The sequence below is a fragment of the Delphinapterus leucas genome, chromosome 14 (assembly GCF_059928025.1).
Source record: "Delphinapterus leucas isolate spDelLeu-1000000601 "Yukka" chromosome 14, BTC_Dleu_Yukka2, whole genome shotgun sequence".
In the NCBI taxonomy this organism is placed as follows: Eukaryota; Metazoa; Chordata; class Mammalia; order Artiodactyla; family Monodontidae; genus Delphinapterus; species Delphinapterus leucas.
The window spans coordinates 40,114,086-40,128,129 of NC_143142.1; the positions used below are offsets into that span (position 1 = coordinate 40,114,086).

Consider the following 14,044-nt stretch of genomic DNA (forward strand, 5'->3'; position numbering starts at 1 on the left):
TTTCTCTAAAATTATTTTATTGAGCACTTATTATCAACCTTTACTGTTTTAGGATCTTTGGGACCATAAAGTAATGAGGAGATATGGTCCCAACCAAAGGAAGCTTACTAATAGAGCAATAGCCATTTAAAAATTAATATTAGAGAAATGTAAATCAAAACTATACTGAGATATCACCTCACACCGGTCAGAATGGCCATCATTAAAAAGTCTACAAATAACAAATGCTGAAAAGGGTGTGGAGAAAAGGGAACCCTTGTACTCTGTTGGTTGGAATGTAAATTGATGCAGCCACTATGGAAAACAGTATGGAGGTTCCTTAAAAAACCAAAAATAGAGTTACCATATGATCCAGAAATTCCACTCCTGGGCATATATCCAGAGAAAACTCTAATTTGAAAAGATACATGCACCCCAATGTTCCTAACAGCATTATTTACAATAGCCAGGACATGGAAGGAACGTAAATGTCCGTTAACAGATGTATGGATAAAGAAGATGTGGTATATATATATATATATATACACACACACACACACACACACACATATATATTTTTCAATGGAATACTACTCAGCCATAAAAAGAATGAAATAATGCCATTTGCAGCAACACAGATGGACCTAGAGGTTATCATACTAAGTGAAGTAAGTTGGAAAGAGAAAGACAAATACCCTATGGTATCACTTATGTGTGGAATCTAAAATATGATACAAAGGAACTTATTTACAAAAGAGAAACAGACTCACAGACATAGAAAAATTTATGGTCACCAAAGGGGAAAGGGGGTGGGGGAGGGATAAATTAGGAGTTTGGGATTAGCAGATACAAGCTACAGTATGTAAAACAGATAAACAACAAGGTCCTACTGTATAGCACAGGGAACCATATTCAGTATCTTGTAGTAAACCATAATGGAAAAGAATATGAAAAAGAATGTATCAATACACATCTGAATCACTTTGCTGTACACCAGCGACTAACACAACACTGTAAATCAACTATACTTCAATTAAAATTTTTTTAAAATTAAATTAAAGCCCACTCAGATAGAAGCCCGCTGAGCCCCTACTTTTCCTCTCCTGTACGTTCTCCTCCTCTCTGCTGTAGACGTATTGTGGGCTGTGAAGAGACAAAAGCCTCATGGCCCGTGTACAAGTCCCTGACCATTGAGGCAAACATTCCCTCCCTTCTTCCCTCGGCAGATAGGCAGTGATGCCAGGATTTGCAGAAGCCCAAACTCTGCCCTTTCCGGAGGAGCTGCTTCTGAATTCCCGCTGTGGGATCCACGTGGCACCCTCAGTGGAAAATGTTCTTCCTGTCCTGACCTAGGGCAGGCAGTGGGCCAGTTTCAGGCTATGATTTACCAGGATCGCAAAGCATCACTTTTTTACACGAAGCCTGGAGAGCGTTACTCTGGTGTGGGAATAAAAAGCCAGAATACATGACCTACAACTCAGGGTTCTATAGGGATGAAGACAACCAGCCTGTCAAAGGAATGTCTCATTAATTGACAGGTTATTATTGTCTTTATTTCTGAATTTATTAACAACCCAGAAGAACCGGTAACACTTCCCCTGAGATTTGAAAATAAAAATGTTTGCCTAAGGCGCTTATCTCCAATGCTTGAAGCTCCTATGAGAGGTTGCTTTGTGTGTTCCGGTGAATCGGGGCAGAACAAAGCAGTTGATGCGCACAGTGTAACTAGAGTGCTTCACTTGGTTATTATTAGTTTAGCTAGTATGTGTAGCTCTTTTATTACTAACGTACGGCCGCCCTCCTAATGAGTAATCGTCCTTTCGGTCTTTATTTCCTAGGACTACCTGGTACTGCTCCCCAGGGACTACTATGAAGCTCTCTCGCTGCAGCTGCTGGTCACAGAGCCGTGCGCCGATGTAGGCCCGCCCCGAGAGAAGTTAGTATGGGCAGCAGGTGCATTGTCGGGGGCCTCTAACTCAGGAACCTTGGGTGCAAGGATTCTCAATAGGCTTCAGGGTCACGACTGAACAGAGTGCTCTGGTTAATTCCTTAATTGTGTTTTTTCTGTGTGGCAGTGACTGTCTTTCGTGTAAGACTCACAAAGTACTTTGCACACGGTTTCTGGTGCCTAAGAGTGACTCACCCTCTCGCATGAGGAAGTGGCGACGCATGCCCAAGTAATACCCTCAGGGTCATGCATCCGGTGAGGGGAAGAGCTTAAAATGGTATCTAGGTTTGTGGACCTTTGCTTCTCCCACTCCTCATGCAGATGACAATGGACCATCCGATTCTTGTAGTAAGCACTTAGTAAGAGTTTGTTGAAGAATGATGAGTGAATGAATGAAAGGCGGAAAGGATAAGAGCCCCGTGGATGCACTGTGATGTTCTGTGTTCTGTTCTCGGTCGTAACTGTCGTATTTTATTGTTGTTGTTGAAGTTGCTTGCTTTACCAGCACTTGCCAGTGACCCGATTCCCCTGTGCCCTGGCTTCTGAGGCCAGACACTTCCTGCTTGACGGGGAGCCAAGACCCTTGGCAGTGAGGCAGCCCATCCCTGAACACCCAGTCATGGCGGACCTCAGTGGGAGAGAGGTGGGGCAACCTTTTCTTTACTGTCAAAACTATTATTACTTCCCAGTCCGTCTGCTGAAAACCCTTGGCTGCAATTGCTTCTCACATTCAGGGGAGCCTGGAAAACTTTCTCAGTGGTGTTAATTAAAGGTGTGCTGAGTTCTCTGATTCAGGCTGGGGCTGGGTGGTCCAGCCCACTGAACCATGAGAGGGCTAGTCTCTGAGCACATTCTGCAGTAGATGTGGTGGGGAACATGGACGACCACAGAATCCTTTCCTTTTGATCCTCTGGGCTGATAAGGGGGCATCCTGTTCTGTCTGATTCAGGGCAAGATCTCTCTACAAGGCTTCCAGAAATTACACAGCTTACCCTAAAAGGATACAATGCTCCCTGACTGCTCATCACCTCAGGCTAGGTGATTTGTAGCAGCTGAATTCCTTGAGCTCATAATCTGGAACTGCTACTCCCAAAGGGACCTCCTTCATGGCTCAGAGGACCGGTTAGTACAGATCTTGGCATTACTTTTCTTCTGGGAGTTCTCTGAGCCTCAAAACAATTTAAGACTACACTGTTTTAAGATTGAGTTAGAAGTATTGTGTATCAACAATTAGAACTCATTACCTCAAAACGAAGACACTGAAAAGAAAACTTCCTCCACAATATTTCCATTCCTTACTTTCTACAATGTTCTCTGTTTTGTACCCTTGAGGAAAATGTTTATTTGGGGGATTAAATCTGTGGAATGAAAATATATATGGTACTCTCACTGACCATTTAGATGTGTACCTTTTTGTAAACTACATTCCTAACATTTTCAAGGTAGAAGTTACAGGATTTTAAGGATATTTCTTAAATTTAGTCTTCATTTCATTTTATTTTGAGTTTTTATTTTACAAAAATATATACTTGTGATAAAAAGTAAAACAACATGCATAAAGAAAAACGAAGCGATCTTACTTCCTCTCCATTCTAATATTCAGTCCACTGTCTCTCTCCCTACCCATGCTCTGTGTGTATACAGATGCATATACCTGCCTACGCATATATACAAACGTGTGTGTGTGCGCGCGTGAGCGTGCGTGCGCGTGTGTATGTTCCCCACACAGCGGGGAGGTACAGCTGGGAAGGGCTGATCTCCAAGAAGTGATGCTGATGATTTATCAGGAGCTGTCCCTACCTCTGACTTAGCCCAGAGCCACAACACTGAGCTATTCTATTTGCATGATGCACAAAACCAAGCCCTGGGCTGTCCGGTTTTATTTAACGGTCACTTTTACTGTTTTATCTGAGTGCTTACAGACTTGTGCTGTCTGATGCAGTAGCCACTAGCCCATGTGTCTATATACATTTAAATTAATTAATCTTAAGTAAAGCTAAAAATTCAGTTCCATGGTCGCACTAATCACATTTCAAGTGCTCAATAATCATATATGTCTAGTCGTCACCCTGTTGGACAGCACAGATTACAGAATGTTTTGCCATCACAGGAACAGCATTAATAGATCACTGTGCTAAAACTCAGAGACAGATGGAGTTAGAAGAGGTCTTAAGAATCATCTGTTTCCCTTCCCGTGAAAGAATTCTTCCTACATTATCCTTGTCAGATATTTATTCATTTATCCTCTGTTGAATACTTAAATTGATGGTGGACTCACTTCTTCTAGAGGTAGCCTAATCCAGCACCTGTGGTACCCGATTCCCAGTTCTTTGGATGCAACCTGCTTTCCTTTCCTAAACCTTTTGGCATCATCTTTTTATTTTTTTGTATTCTGAAATTTCATAAGGATGTGCCTTGATATAGGTAGTTTCAGCCAGTGTGCTGGGCTCTCAGCAGACCCTTTTAGCCTAGAAACTTCTCTGGGAAACTTTCTTGAGTTATTTCTTTGATAATTTATTTCTTTATCTTTCATCCACCTTTCCAATCTCTTTATCTAGTTTTATGTTTTGGGAGATTTCCTAGATTTTTTTCCAACCCCGACCCCAACTCAACCCTACACACACACACACACACACACACACACACACACACACACACAGGTTCCAACTTTCTTTGGTCTGTTCAATTAGTTAACATCCATTTGCTTTCTAGCTTCCAAACTTTTGTATTCTCTGGTCTGTTCTTTTCCTCTTCTCAATTCTCTTTTCTTTGTGGGTTTACGATTCAAAAAATATTTACTCTTATTTTTGTGGATTTCTGAGAGGGAGGATCAATAAATATGTGTGCTAAATCCAGTATGTTTAACCATAAGTTCTAAGATGGACTTCTATTTGTGATATTCTGAAGTTTTATTACGATATGTTTAGATGCAGATTTATTTTTGTTTATTAGTTTAATACTCAAAGTGCACTTTCAATATGAAAAGTCATGTCTTTCATCCTGGGAAATTATCAGTTAGTATCTCTACAGATATTACTTTGCTGCTTGTCCTTACATCTTCTTTTCTGAAAGTCAGACTGGAAGAATGTTGGAGCCTCTCAATCTGTCTCCAGACTGCTCTTTCATATTTTTATATCTCTTTGGCTGTTTGTGATGCTTTCTGGATGACTCTGTTAGAATACATGAATGCTCTGTTTCACTATCTCCAGTCTAGATTTTATTCAGCCTACCAATTCCATGTAATTTGTACTTTTAGTCTCAAAAAATTTCTCATCGGCTCTTTCTCATATTTACTTTTTCTTGTTTCTCCGCTGCCAATTTTTATTTCATAGCTTCATTTGCTTTTCAAAGAGGAGTTACTCTATTGATCTTTTTGAATATCTGAACACCCTTGGAGCAAGGTATATTTCAGATTTCAGAATTTTTAAGATATTAAAAAGATTAAATGATACACACATGCATAACATCTATAGTGGGGTCCGGGACAGCACCTTGTAATCAAACAGGTTAATATTTCTCCAATGAAAAGCATGAGTAGGCACACCAAGGGAGATAGATGAAGACTGTATACATGGACTTATATCAGTTCAGGTCAGATTTTGCCACCAAGTGCTGCCTGGTTAGGGTTAGGTTAGGTTTTGCCATCAAATGAGTTACAAAAACAGGATTTCCTTTTCAGATTTGGGGGGTTCCAGATAAGGGACCAGTATACTTATTTTAAAGCCTTTGTCAGACTGTTTCATAAAGTTCATTTCATCTGAAGTGAACTCATCTTCAGTTGATGATATTGTTGCCTGTCTTTCTTTTTCTTTTCTTTTCTTTTTTTTTTTTTTTTTTGTGGTACACGGGCCTCTCACTGTTGTGGCCTCTCCCGTTGCGGAGCACAGGCTCCGGACGCGCAGGCTCAGCGGCCATGGCTCACGGGCCCAGCCGCTCCGCGGCATGTGGGATCTCCCCGGACCGGGGCACGAACCCGTGTCCCCTAGCCTCGACAGGCGGACTCTCAACCACTGCGCCACCAGGGAAGCCCTGCCTGTCTTTCTTAACGTTAGATTTCTTTATGTTGTGGAGGCTTATTTTGTTTGCTTATTGGCTTACTTTGAATGAGAGATTCTTTTTTATCTGTCTTTCTCCACATCCATCTCAGCCTAGTAGTTTTGCAGTATCTGTCTGGTCCTCTGTACCCTTAGCCCAGAGCGAGGCATTATGATGTGCCAACCTCTATTATTGTGATACTGGGTGTAGTACAGATTCAGACACTGAGCCAGTGGGTGCTTAACTCAGTTCTTGGTCATGAGGCCTCATCTTTGATCTTCGGTTCCCAAATTCCACAGATTTTTATAAAGATGAAACCCAGGTGGCAGATTTTCAGCAGTTTTTTCCAGCTTTTCATGATTTGAAGGAACCCTCATCCTTTGGCTTCAAAAAATGAGCCTGGATCTGACCACTGTCTCATATGAAGCATTTTTAATTCTCCTTACTCTGCATATGCTGAACTGCTGACCCCAACAGCCTGCTTCCAGACCTGAAGCACAAGAGAACCACGCTATTTGAAGTTTTTCTTTTACTTATGTTCCATTATCTGTCTACTTTTAATCTCAAACATAATTTTTGTTTTTCTATTAAAACATTTTATCCATGGTTGCTGTGTGTTGGAGCAGATGGGGTACAGCAAATGTGAATTCCTGAGCCATCTGAACTGGAAGTCACCCTACATTTAAAAAATGCTAAATTCTATCCTATTTTGATTAAAACCCTCCTTCCCCCTCCCACAATCCTTCAGCCACTGCTCCATAACTCTTCACCCCTTCAAAACCAAGAATTGTCTAGACTCATGATTTCTAATTGTTTACCTTCCACTCACACCTCAAATCACACCACTCTGGCTTTCACCTCCCACTCCATTAATTTTTTTCTTTTTTGTTTTGGCCAAGGTTTCCAGTGATACACTTGTTGCTAAATCCCATGGATAGTTTTCAGTCTTCATCTATTCATCTGTTTAACTTCTCAGCAGCTTTCAGTACTTGTTGAATACTCCTTCCATTTAAAAACACTCTCGGGACTTCCCTGGTGGTCCAGTGGCTGAGAATCCATCTTGAACTGCAGGGGACGCCGGTTCAATCCCTGATCGGGGAACGAAGATCCCATGTGCTGCGGGGCAAGCAACTAGAGAGCCCGCATGCTGCAACTAGAGAGCCTGTATGCCACAACTAAGACCCGATGCAGCCAAAAACAAACAAACAAAACCACTCTCTTGCCTTGTTTTCCAGAATTTAAGAGTAGTCTGGGTTTCTTCCTGCCTCTCCGGCCGCCTCCTCAAAATATCATTTGCGGGCTTATCCTCGTCTGTCTAGCCATTAAATGTTAGAATTTGTTGAGACTCAGTCTTGGCCCTTGTCTTTTTTTTGTTTTGTTTTGTTTATTTATTTGGCTGCATCGGGTCTTAGTTGCGGCACATGGGCTCTGTAATTGCTGCATGGGGGCTCTGTAGTCGCGGCACACGGGTTCTCTAGTTGTGGCGCATGGGCTTAGTTGCCCCGCGGCATGTGGGATCTTAGTTCCCCAACCAGGAATTGGACCGGCATCCTCTGCATTGCAAGATGGATTCTCAACCACTGGACCACCAGGGAAGTCCCCTTAGCCCTTGTCTTTTTACACTGTAGTCTCTCCCTAAGCAGTCTCCTCCGTGTCTGTCATGTTAGGTACCAACTCTACACAGATGACTCCCAAATTGGTATGTCCAGTCACACCTCCCCTTTTATACGCAGAGCAGCACGACCGACTTCCTTCTTGACACCACCTCTTAGATATCTCAGAGGGATCTCAAATTCCGTTTTAATGTTCCCTACCTAAGTAAATGGCACCCCCATCCATCTAAATGCACAAACCAGGTTTCTCAGGGTCATGCATGACTTCTTCCATTCTCTCCCCCACCAAAGCCAACCCATTCCTGAGTGTACTCCCCAAACGTTTAAAAATAATCTCCACTTCTCTCCATCTGTCTTTCTTGCCCAGTACCCCGCCGTCTTTCATAAGGATCTCTGTCGTAACCTCCCCGTTAGCTCACCCACATCAGCTTCTGCTTATTGCATCTCCCAGCTCATTCTCCATACTGCAGTCAGCATGCTCATTTCGACAGAAGTATCTAATCGTCACTGACTTTCTCACCCCACGCTCACACATACACAGTGGGAACGTTACAATAACATCTTATTGCTCGTAGGAGAGAGACAAAAATTTGTAATGTCCTCTAAGGTTGCCCCTTTTACCTCCCAATTTTATCATACCTCCTCTTGCTCTCTGTTCCTTGTCACTGTGGCCAACCTTCAGTCACTTGGACGTACATTATAGGCTACCCTTTATGTTGTAGGCTGTTCCCTATGCCTGAATGCTTTTCCCTCCCCTCTTGGTCTGGCTGTCTGTTCCTCGTCCTTCAGCACTCAGCTGGGTTGTTGCTTCTTCAGGGAAGTCTTCGCCTCCCCCCTCACCTTCCTGACTAGCTCAGGCACCCCTCTTAGCCCTTCTTCAGAGCATTTGTCATACATGTAATTTCACATTGCATTTGTCCAGTTATCTAATTATTTGATTAAAGCCTGTCTGAGGGCAGAGACCAGATCTGTCTTGTTTACCATTGCATGTCCATCACTTTGCTGGTGGGCAGACATAGAGTAGGTGTTTAGTAAGTCTGTGTTGACCAAATCATTTTGAATCCTTACTTCGACATCAGGCAGGCTAGTTATCCCTCTTAGCTTTGTGTAAGCAACAGATTTGATACACCCACCTTTAATGTCTTTACCCTGAAACACCGATAACTAGGTGAAGACAGTTTTGTGCCATAAAATGGGAAAGATCCCTCCAGAGTGACACTGGTTTCGTTAAAGTTCGCTTTTTCAAAGATAATAACTGATAACAAACAGCGACAGTAGGGTTTCTGTTTTCCATCATTTACATCTTTTGTCTGACTTGTCAGAACCCATTATTACCATCAAAAATACATTCAAAACCCTTCCAACAAGTCTTCCAAAAATCAACCCAAAGGACTCAGAGTAGGAAGAGTAATAGAAATTTATAATAGAGAATAGAGTGCTATGATAGAACTGGCAGCCAATGATAACTCCTGGGAGAAGGCTCCTCATTGGCCTGTGTGTGTTCCATGGTGGGGTGAAGACAGACAAGCCCTGGTTTGGAGGTGCCCAGGGGAGAGATGCTGGCAATGACCTCCCCACACGGACCAATGGCAGCGGCATATTTCACTGTAAGACACAGAGTGGAGAAGTGGTGTGGATAATCCACATTTTCTCCCTGAGGGAAGTCTTTCTATTATTTAAGTGATAGAAAAATCACTGTGGAAAATGGCAGCTGTGGGCTTCAGAGCTGTACAGAAGGAACAGTACATGTGAATTTCCTGAAGGCAAGGGACAAGAGGATTTTAATTAAGCGTGGTGAAGCTTGGCTGGGCCTGCGCTTACGGGCCGAAGTGGGTTAAACGGCTAAGGAGTGTAGTTCTAATATTGGCTCAGGCATTAAATATGCACATACACTTTGATCCAGCAATTCTAATTCCACTTCCAGGAATCTTACAGAAATACTAGCATAAAGATATAAATATAGATTCAGATATACACATAGATATATAGATATAGCTAGATGATCATATAGCCTTATATGTTTTAGGAAAAATTAGAGGCAACCTAAGTGTCTGTCAATAGGGGATTAGTTAAATAAATGATTTTACATTCATACTGTGGAATGGTAGGGAGCCATTAGAAAAATGAAGTTTATCTGTATGTACTGGTATACACACACTAAATACTACTGAGTAAAAAAAAAGTCGTGGCAAAAAGCAAGGACCAGAGTTGTAATCATCGTTTATATAGTGCTTACAACATGCAGATACAGTTTTAAGAGCTCTTCACATATTAACTCACTTAATCCTCATAATCTTCAGAGGTGGGCACCACGTTATCCTCATTTTTACCCAGGGGGATACTGAGGCATACAGATGTTAAGTAACTTGCTCAAGGTCACACAGCTGGAGGCACAGTGATTCCAGACTGCATGCTCCCAACCACTAGGCAGTGTCAGGGGTGGGTGTGCTTTATCTGTAGAGGGCCAGGTAGTAAGTATTTTCAGTTTTGCGGCCCATATGGACCCTGTCGCAACTACTCAGCTCTGCTGTGATGGTACGAAAGCATCCATGTTTGCCTACAGATTTTCTTTAGAAAAAAAAGTACATATGTGTGCATTGTGCATTTTCAGATGTAGAAAACGGTTTGGAAGTATGAAAACCAAGCTCTCATTAGTCATCATCTCAGGAGAGAGGTGTGTGTAGCACTTTACATTATTTGCATTCATACAAGTCATTATTTGCATTCATAAAAGTCTCTTTTTTAATCAAAGAACAGTTAAAGAGCTTCGAGGCATACTTTCATTCCTTTCATCTCCCATTGGAAATTCCTTTTTACTTCAAGTTTTGGAGTATCTTTGGCCTTGGGAAACAAGACAAATATATGGGTAGAAGGAGTAGAGGCCCCTATAAGTAGGGTCGCCAGATTTAGACAATAAAAATACCAGATGCCCCAATAAATTTGAATTGCAGTTCAACTATAATTATGTGTTACTTATCTGCATTTCAAACTTAACAGAGCGTCCTGTAGTTTATTGGGCATCCCTACCTACAAGACCACATTTCTTAGTTTGATGACATATAAAACTCTTCCTGGGGTCTGCTCAGCCCCAGTTTCACCGTTGCCTATGGAAACGCATCCAGCACATCTCACATCTGTCCACTTGGGCTCTCCGACAGGTGGAGCTGCACCTGCGGCTGCGGGTCCCGAGGGTCGGCCACTACGTGGTCGTGGTCGAGTATGCCACGGAAGCAGACCAGCTGTCTGAGGCCGACGTGCTCGTGCAGGGCCCCGGGGCTGACCTGGCAGGCCGGGTGAACATCTACAGCTGCAAATACAGGTAACCATCCTGTTACAGGGCGAGCCCTCTGTAACTGGACAGGCAGGAGGTCAGCTGTGGGAACTTTAGTTTTTATCTAACTTGGAAAGTTGTTTCCTTTTGGAGGCTGAGCTTGAAAACCAGCAGGGGGGTAGTTGTGAGACCCAGCATCTTCCCCAGCGTGGTTTCAGAAGGCTTCTCCGTAGGCAGTACCTTGAAAAGCTTGCACTTTCTTGAAAAGCTGTATGTTCTACTTACCATTTTGTCTCAGATTCACATGAAGCAGCACAACCTTTTTGCTTTACTCTGTGTCACCCTATGGGGGGGCAGTGAACTCAGGGCTCTTCCCTCAAACACCGTGTAGAGTACATGGGTGCCTGGCACATTCTCCACTACTCCTGCCTTCACAACACGCCCTTCAGAACTGGGGATCATTAATGTTGATCGTCAGGTGAAAAATAATTTAACAAAGGAATCTCAGATTCACCCTGACAAAGTTCATCTCTTCCTAGAGCGCTGACAAAGGTTTATTAAAAATTGTTTTCTTTGCATAATGTTTAAAGATGTATGCAAATGTTCAGAGTATACTTTAATTAAAGAATCAGTGCAAGGGATGTTTCCCATGAAATTAATTGTAGAATAAATGGCACTGGAAGGCAGAGGCTCCTGAGAGAGCAGGGGGGTGATAACTACAGTGAACCCTCCCAGTTCTTGGCCAAGACCTTGAACATTTTATAACCTCTATGTTTATGTGTTTTTTGTCAAACCCAAGATGACTTGAGGTAGTTGGACATTTTCCCTGTTTTGCAAATTAAAGAACTTATGAAAAATGTTACTTTTGGTAGCTTAGAATGGAAAATTTTATGAGACTTGATGAAACGGTTATTAAATTAATATCACACTCTTGGCAACCCTACAAAATAAACTGTGAAAGTTTCTTTTCAAAACCTTAAAAAATCTAATCTTCCCTTTTCTCTGGGGTGATGCTTAAAAAAAGAAACAAAGAATGTAATTATATATGCATTTTTAATAGGAACACCAGATGGCCCAGAAAAGTTCCCTAGAATGTTCTGTCATTTTCTGAAAATACCAGTTTCATCTATAGGTGACATCAGCCACCACTGGGATGTACACTCGCCCCCTGAGTCCTGGAGACTGTTGGCCACAGCGCCTAGGGCATGGCTTCTCCATACCCCATCCACCCAAGCCCACCCTCCAGTTCAGCTCTCTGACCCCTTCCACCTTGCAGATCAGGGCTTGATCCCTGCTCCACAGTGTACAAAGTGGAGATGGCCCAGCAAACAGGAGGAAACATTCTTAATGACCTCCATGACTCTTGACTATCTCAGAAGAGGCTGAGACTATCTATGCCAAGCAGAGGAGTGATTTCAAAACTAAAGAAAGAAAGAACACCCTTCCAGGGCTCCGCGAGCCATAAGCATTGTTTCAGGACCTTTGTCTGAATGGTGTTTTAAGGAGAGAAGTACATGATATTCTGCAGATCATTTAGGCTTTGGACGTGGCGACAACACCAAAGTTCTCAGTCATTAGATTTCCAAGACAATACTGCATTAGACTAGGAATTACTATTATTGTGTTTAACCACTCCTAGGGAAGTCCCATGGTATCTTTTCACTTGTCTAAAATATTTCCTTTTTCTCTACTTTGCATGTCATGTGGATAAGTGAAAATGACCAGGCTGCAAGTAATAGAGTCCAAAAATACGATGCAATTGGAAAATATTTGACCCATAAAAAGCTATTTCAACTGACAGACCCTTTCAATATGGCAGCTTCTCCTGCTGAGGTTTGAACCTTTCCCAGCATTTCTCAAGTGAGGTCTAACTATGTTGTTATAAAACAATATCCCAACAGAAAAGTAGTGGTGCTCGTAGGAACACCACTTTCCAAAATAGTGCTGTGATAACTCTGATAAATCTGATCTGCCCTCCATAAGAGAGGTGATCACTAATGATTCAATCAATCCAGTTATTACTGTTAGTCTACTCTTAGTAAGAATTGAATAGAGGATAAAACTCAATCTAAGGGAGTCACTTAATATAATCACTTGATATATTTAACTCCCAGAGTTATGGTTGAATCCAATAGAAATGCATTTTAATTGACACATGTATTCACACCCACACACATGCACAAAAGGGAAAAGAAAACAGCTATTTATTGAGTTTCTAATGTATGCCACAAACCATGGCTCTTTATACACTATCTCATTTTAATTCTCACCTCAAAAGTATTGCATTAATTATTTCAAACGTTTTGCAGAGATGGTCGTTTTCTTTTCGTATGTCTCTAGTTCCAAATTATATTTATAGACCGAAAAGTTGCTACTTTAGACGATGAAGTCGAAGCATTCCTCACATAATACTTCCTTTATGGGTTTTACTACGAGGCTGTATTCTTTAGTTCAAAATCTTACTTTAAATATTCCTGAGCTCTGTATGTCCTCTGATGCCGTGGAGGGAAGGAGCACCACTGGTAGAATGAGGAAGGAGCATCAGGAGGAACAGACTGAGCTTCTAAAGGCAAACTCGGGGCTTTTCAGCCTCATTACTGACGCGGCATGAGATGGTCATTGTGAGTTCAGTAGGCAACTTTAATCTCCAACAGTACCAATGATATTGGTAAATTTCCAAGAAGGCTGTGTCTTAGACATTACTGGCCCTGGGGCTCTTTCTCCAGATGACAAACCAAGTATTATAAAGCTGGGTGGAGGGCTTCCCTGGTGGCGCAGTGGTTGAGAGTCCGCCTGCCGATGCAGGGGATACGGGTTCATGCCCCGGTCCAGGAAGATCCCACATGCCGCGGAGCGGCTGGGCCCGTGAGCCATGGCCGCTGAGCCTCCGCGTCCGGAGCCTGTGCCCCGCAACGGGAGAGGCCACAACAGTGAGAGGCCCGCGTACCACACACACACAAAAAAAAGCTGGGTGGAGAAGGTGCGCAAGGCCGTCAGCCCTGAGAGGTGCAACTCAGAGCACAGTGGGAAGGTTCTTTTTCCCCTACTGATCATGGGCTGCATCCCTCCTAAACTCCACCTCCAGGGAAATTCATTGTCAGTGACCTGGTTAACAACAGGAGAAACTGAAGCGCAATCAGCAACCCCACAGGGCATAAAGTGAGGGAGACCAGGGGAGTAAGGTTAAGAAAACTGTTT

The 14,044-nt window shown here is 42.6% G+C and overlaps 1 protein-coding gene across 2 annotated transcripts in view; it reads left to right on the plus strand.

Moving 5' to 3' along the window:
• LAMA3 (laminin subunit alpha 3) overlaps window positions 1-14,044 on the plus strand; it is a 241,526-nt gene that overhangs the window by 113,412 nt on the left and 114,070 nt on the right. For both annotated transcript variants that reach the window (XM_089895011.1, XM_022586836.3), the window contains exons 22-24: window positions 1,818-1,915; window positions 2,417-2,570; window positions 10,734-10,894. In XM_089895011.1, the coding sequence (XP_089751137.1) occupies window positions 1,818-1,915; window positions 2,417-2,570; window positions 10,734-10,894 (413 nt within the window). The remainder of the gene's footprint in view (window positions 1-1,817; window positions 1,916-2,416; window positions 2,571-10,733; window positions 10,895-14,044) is intronic.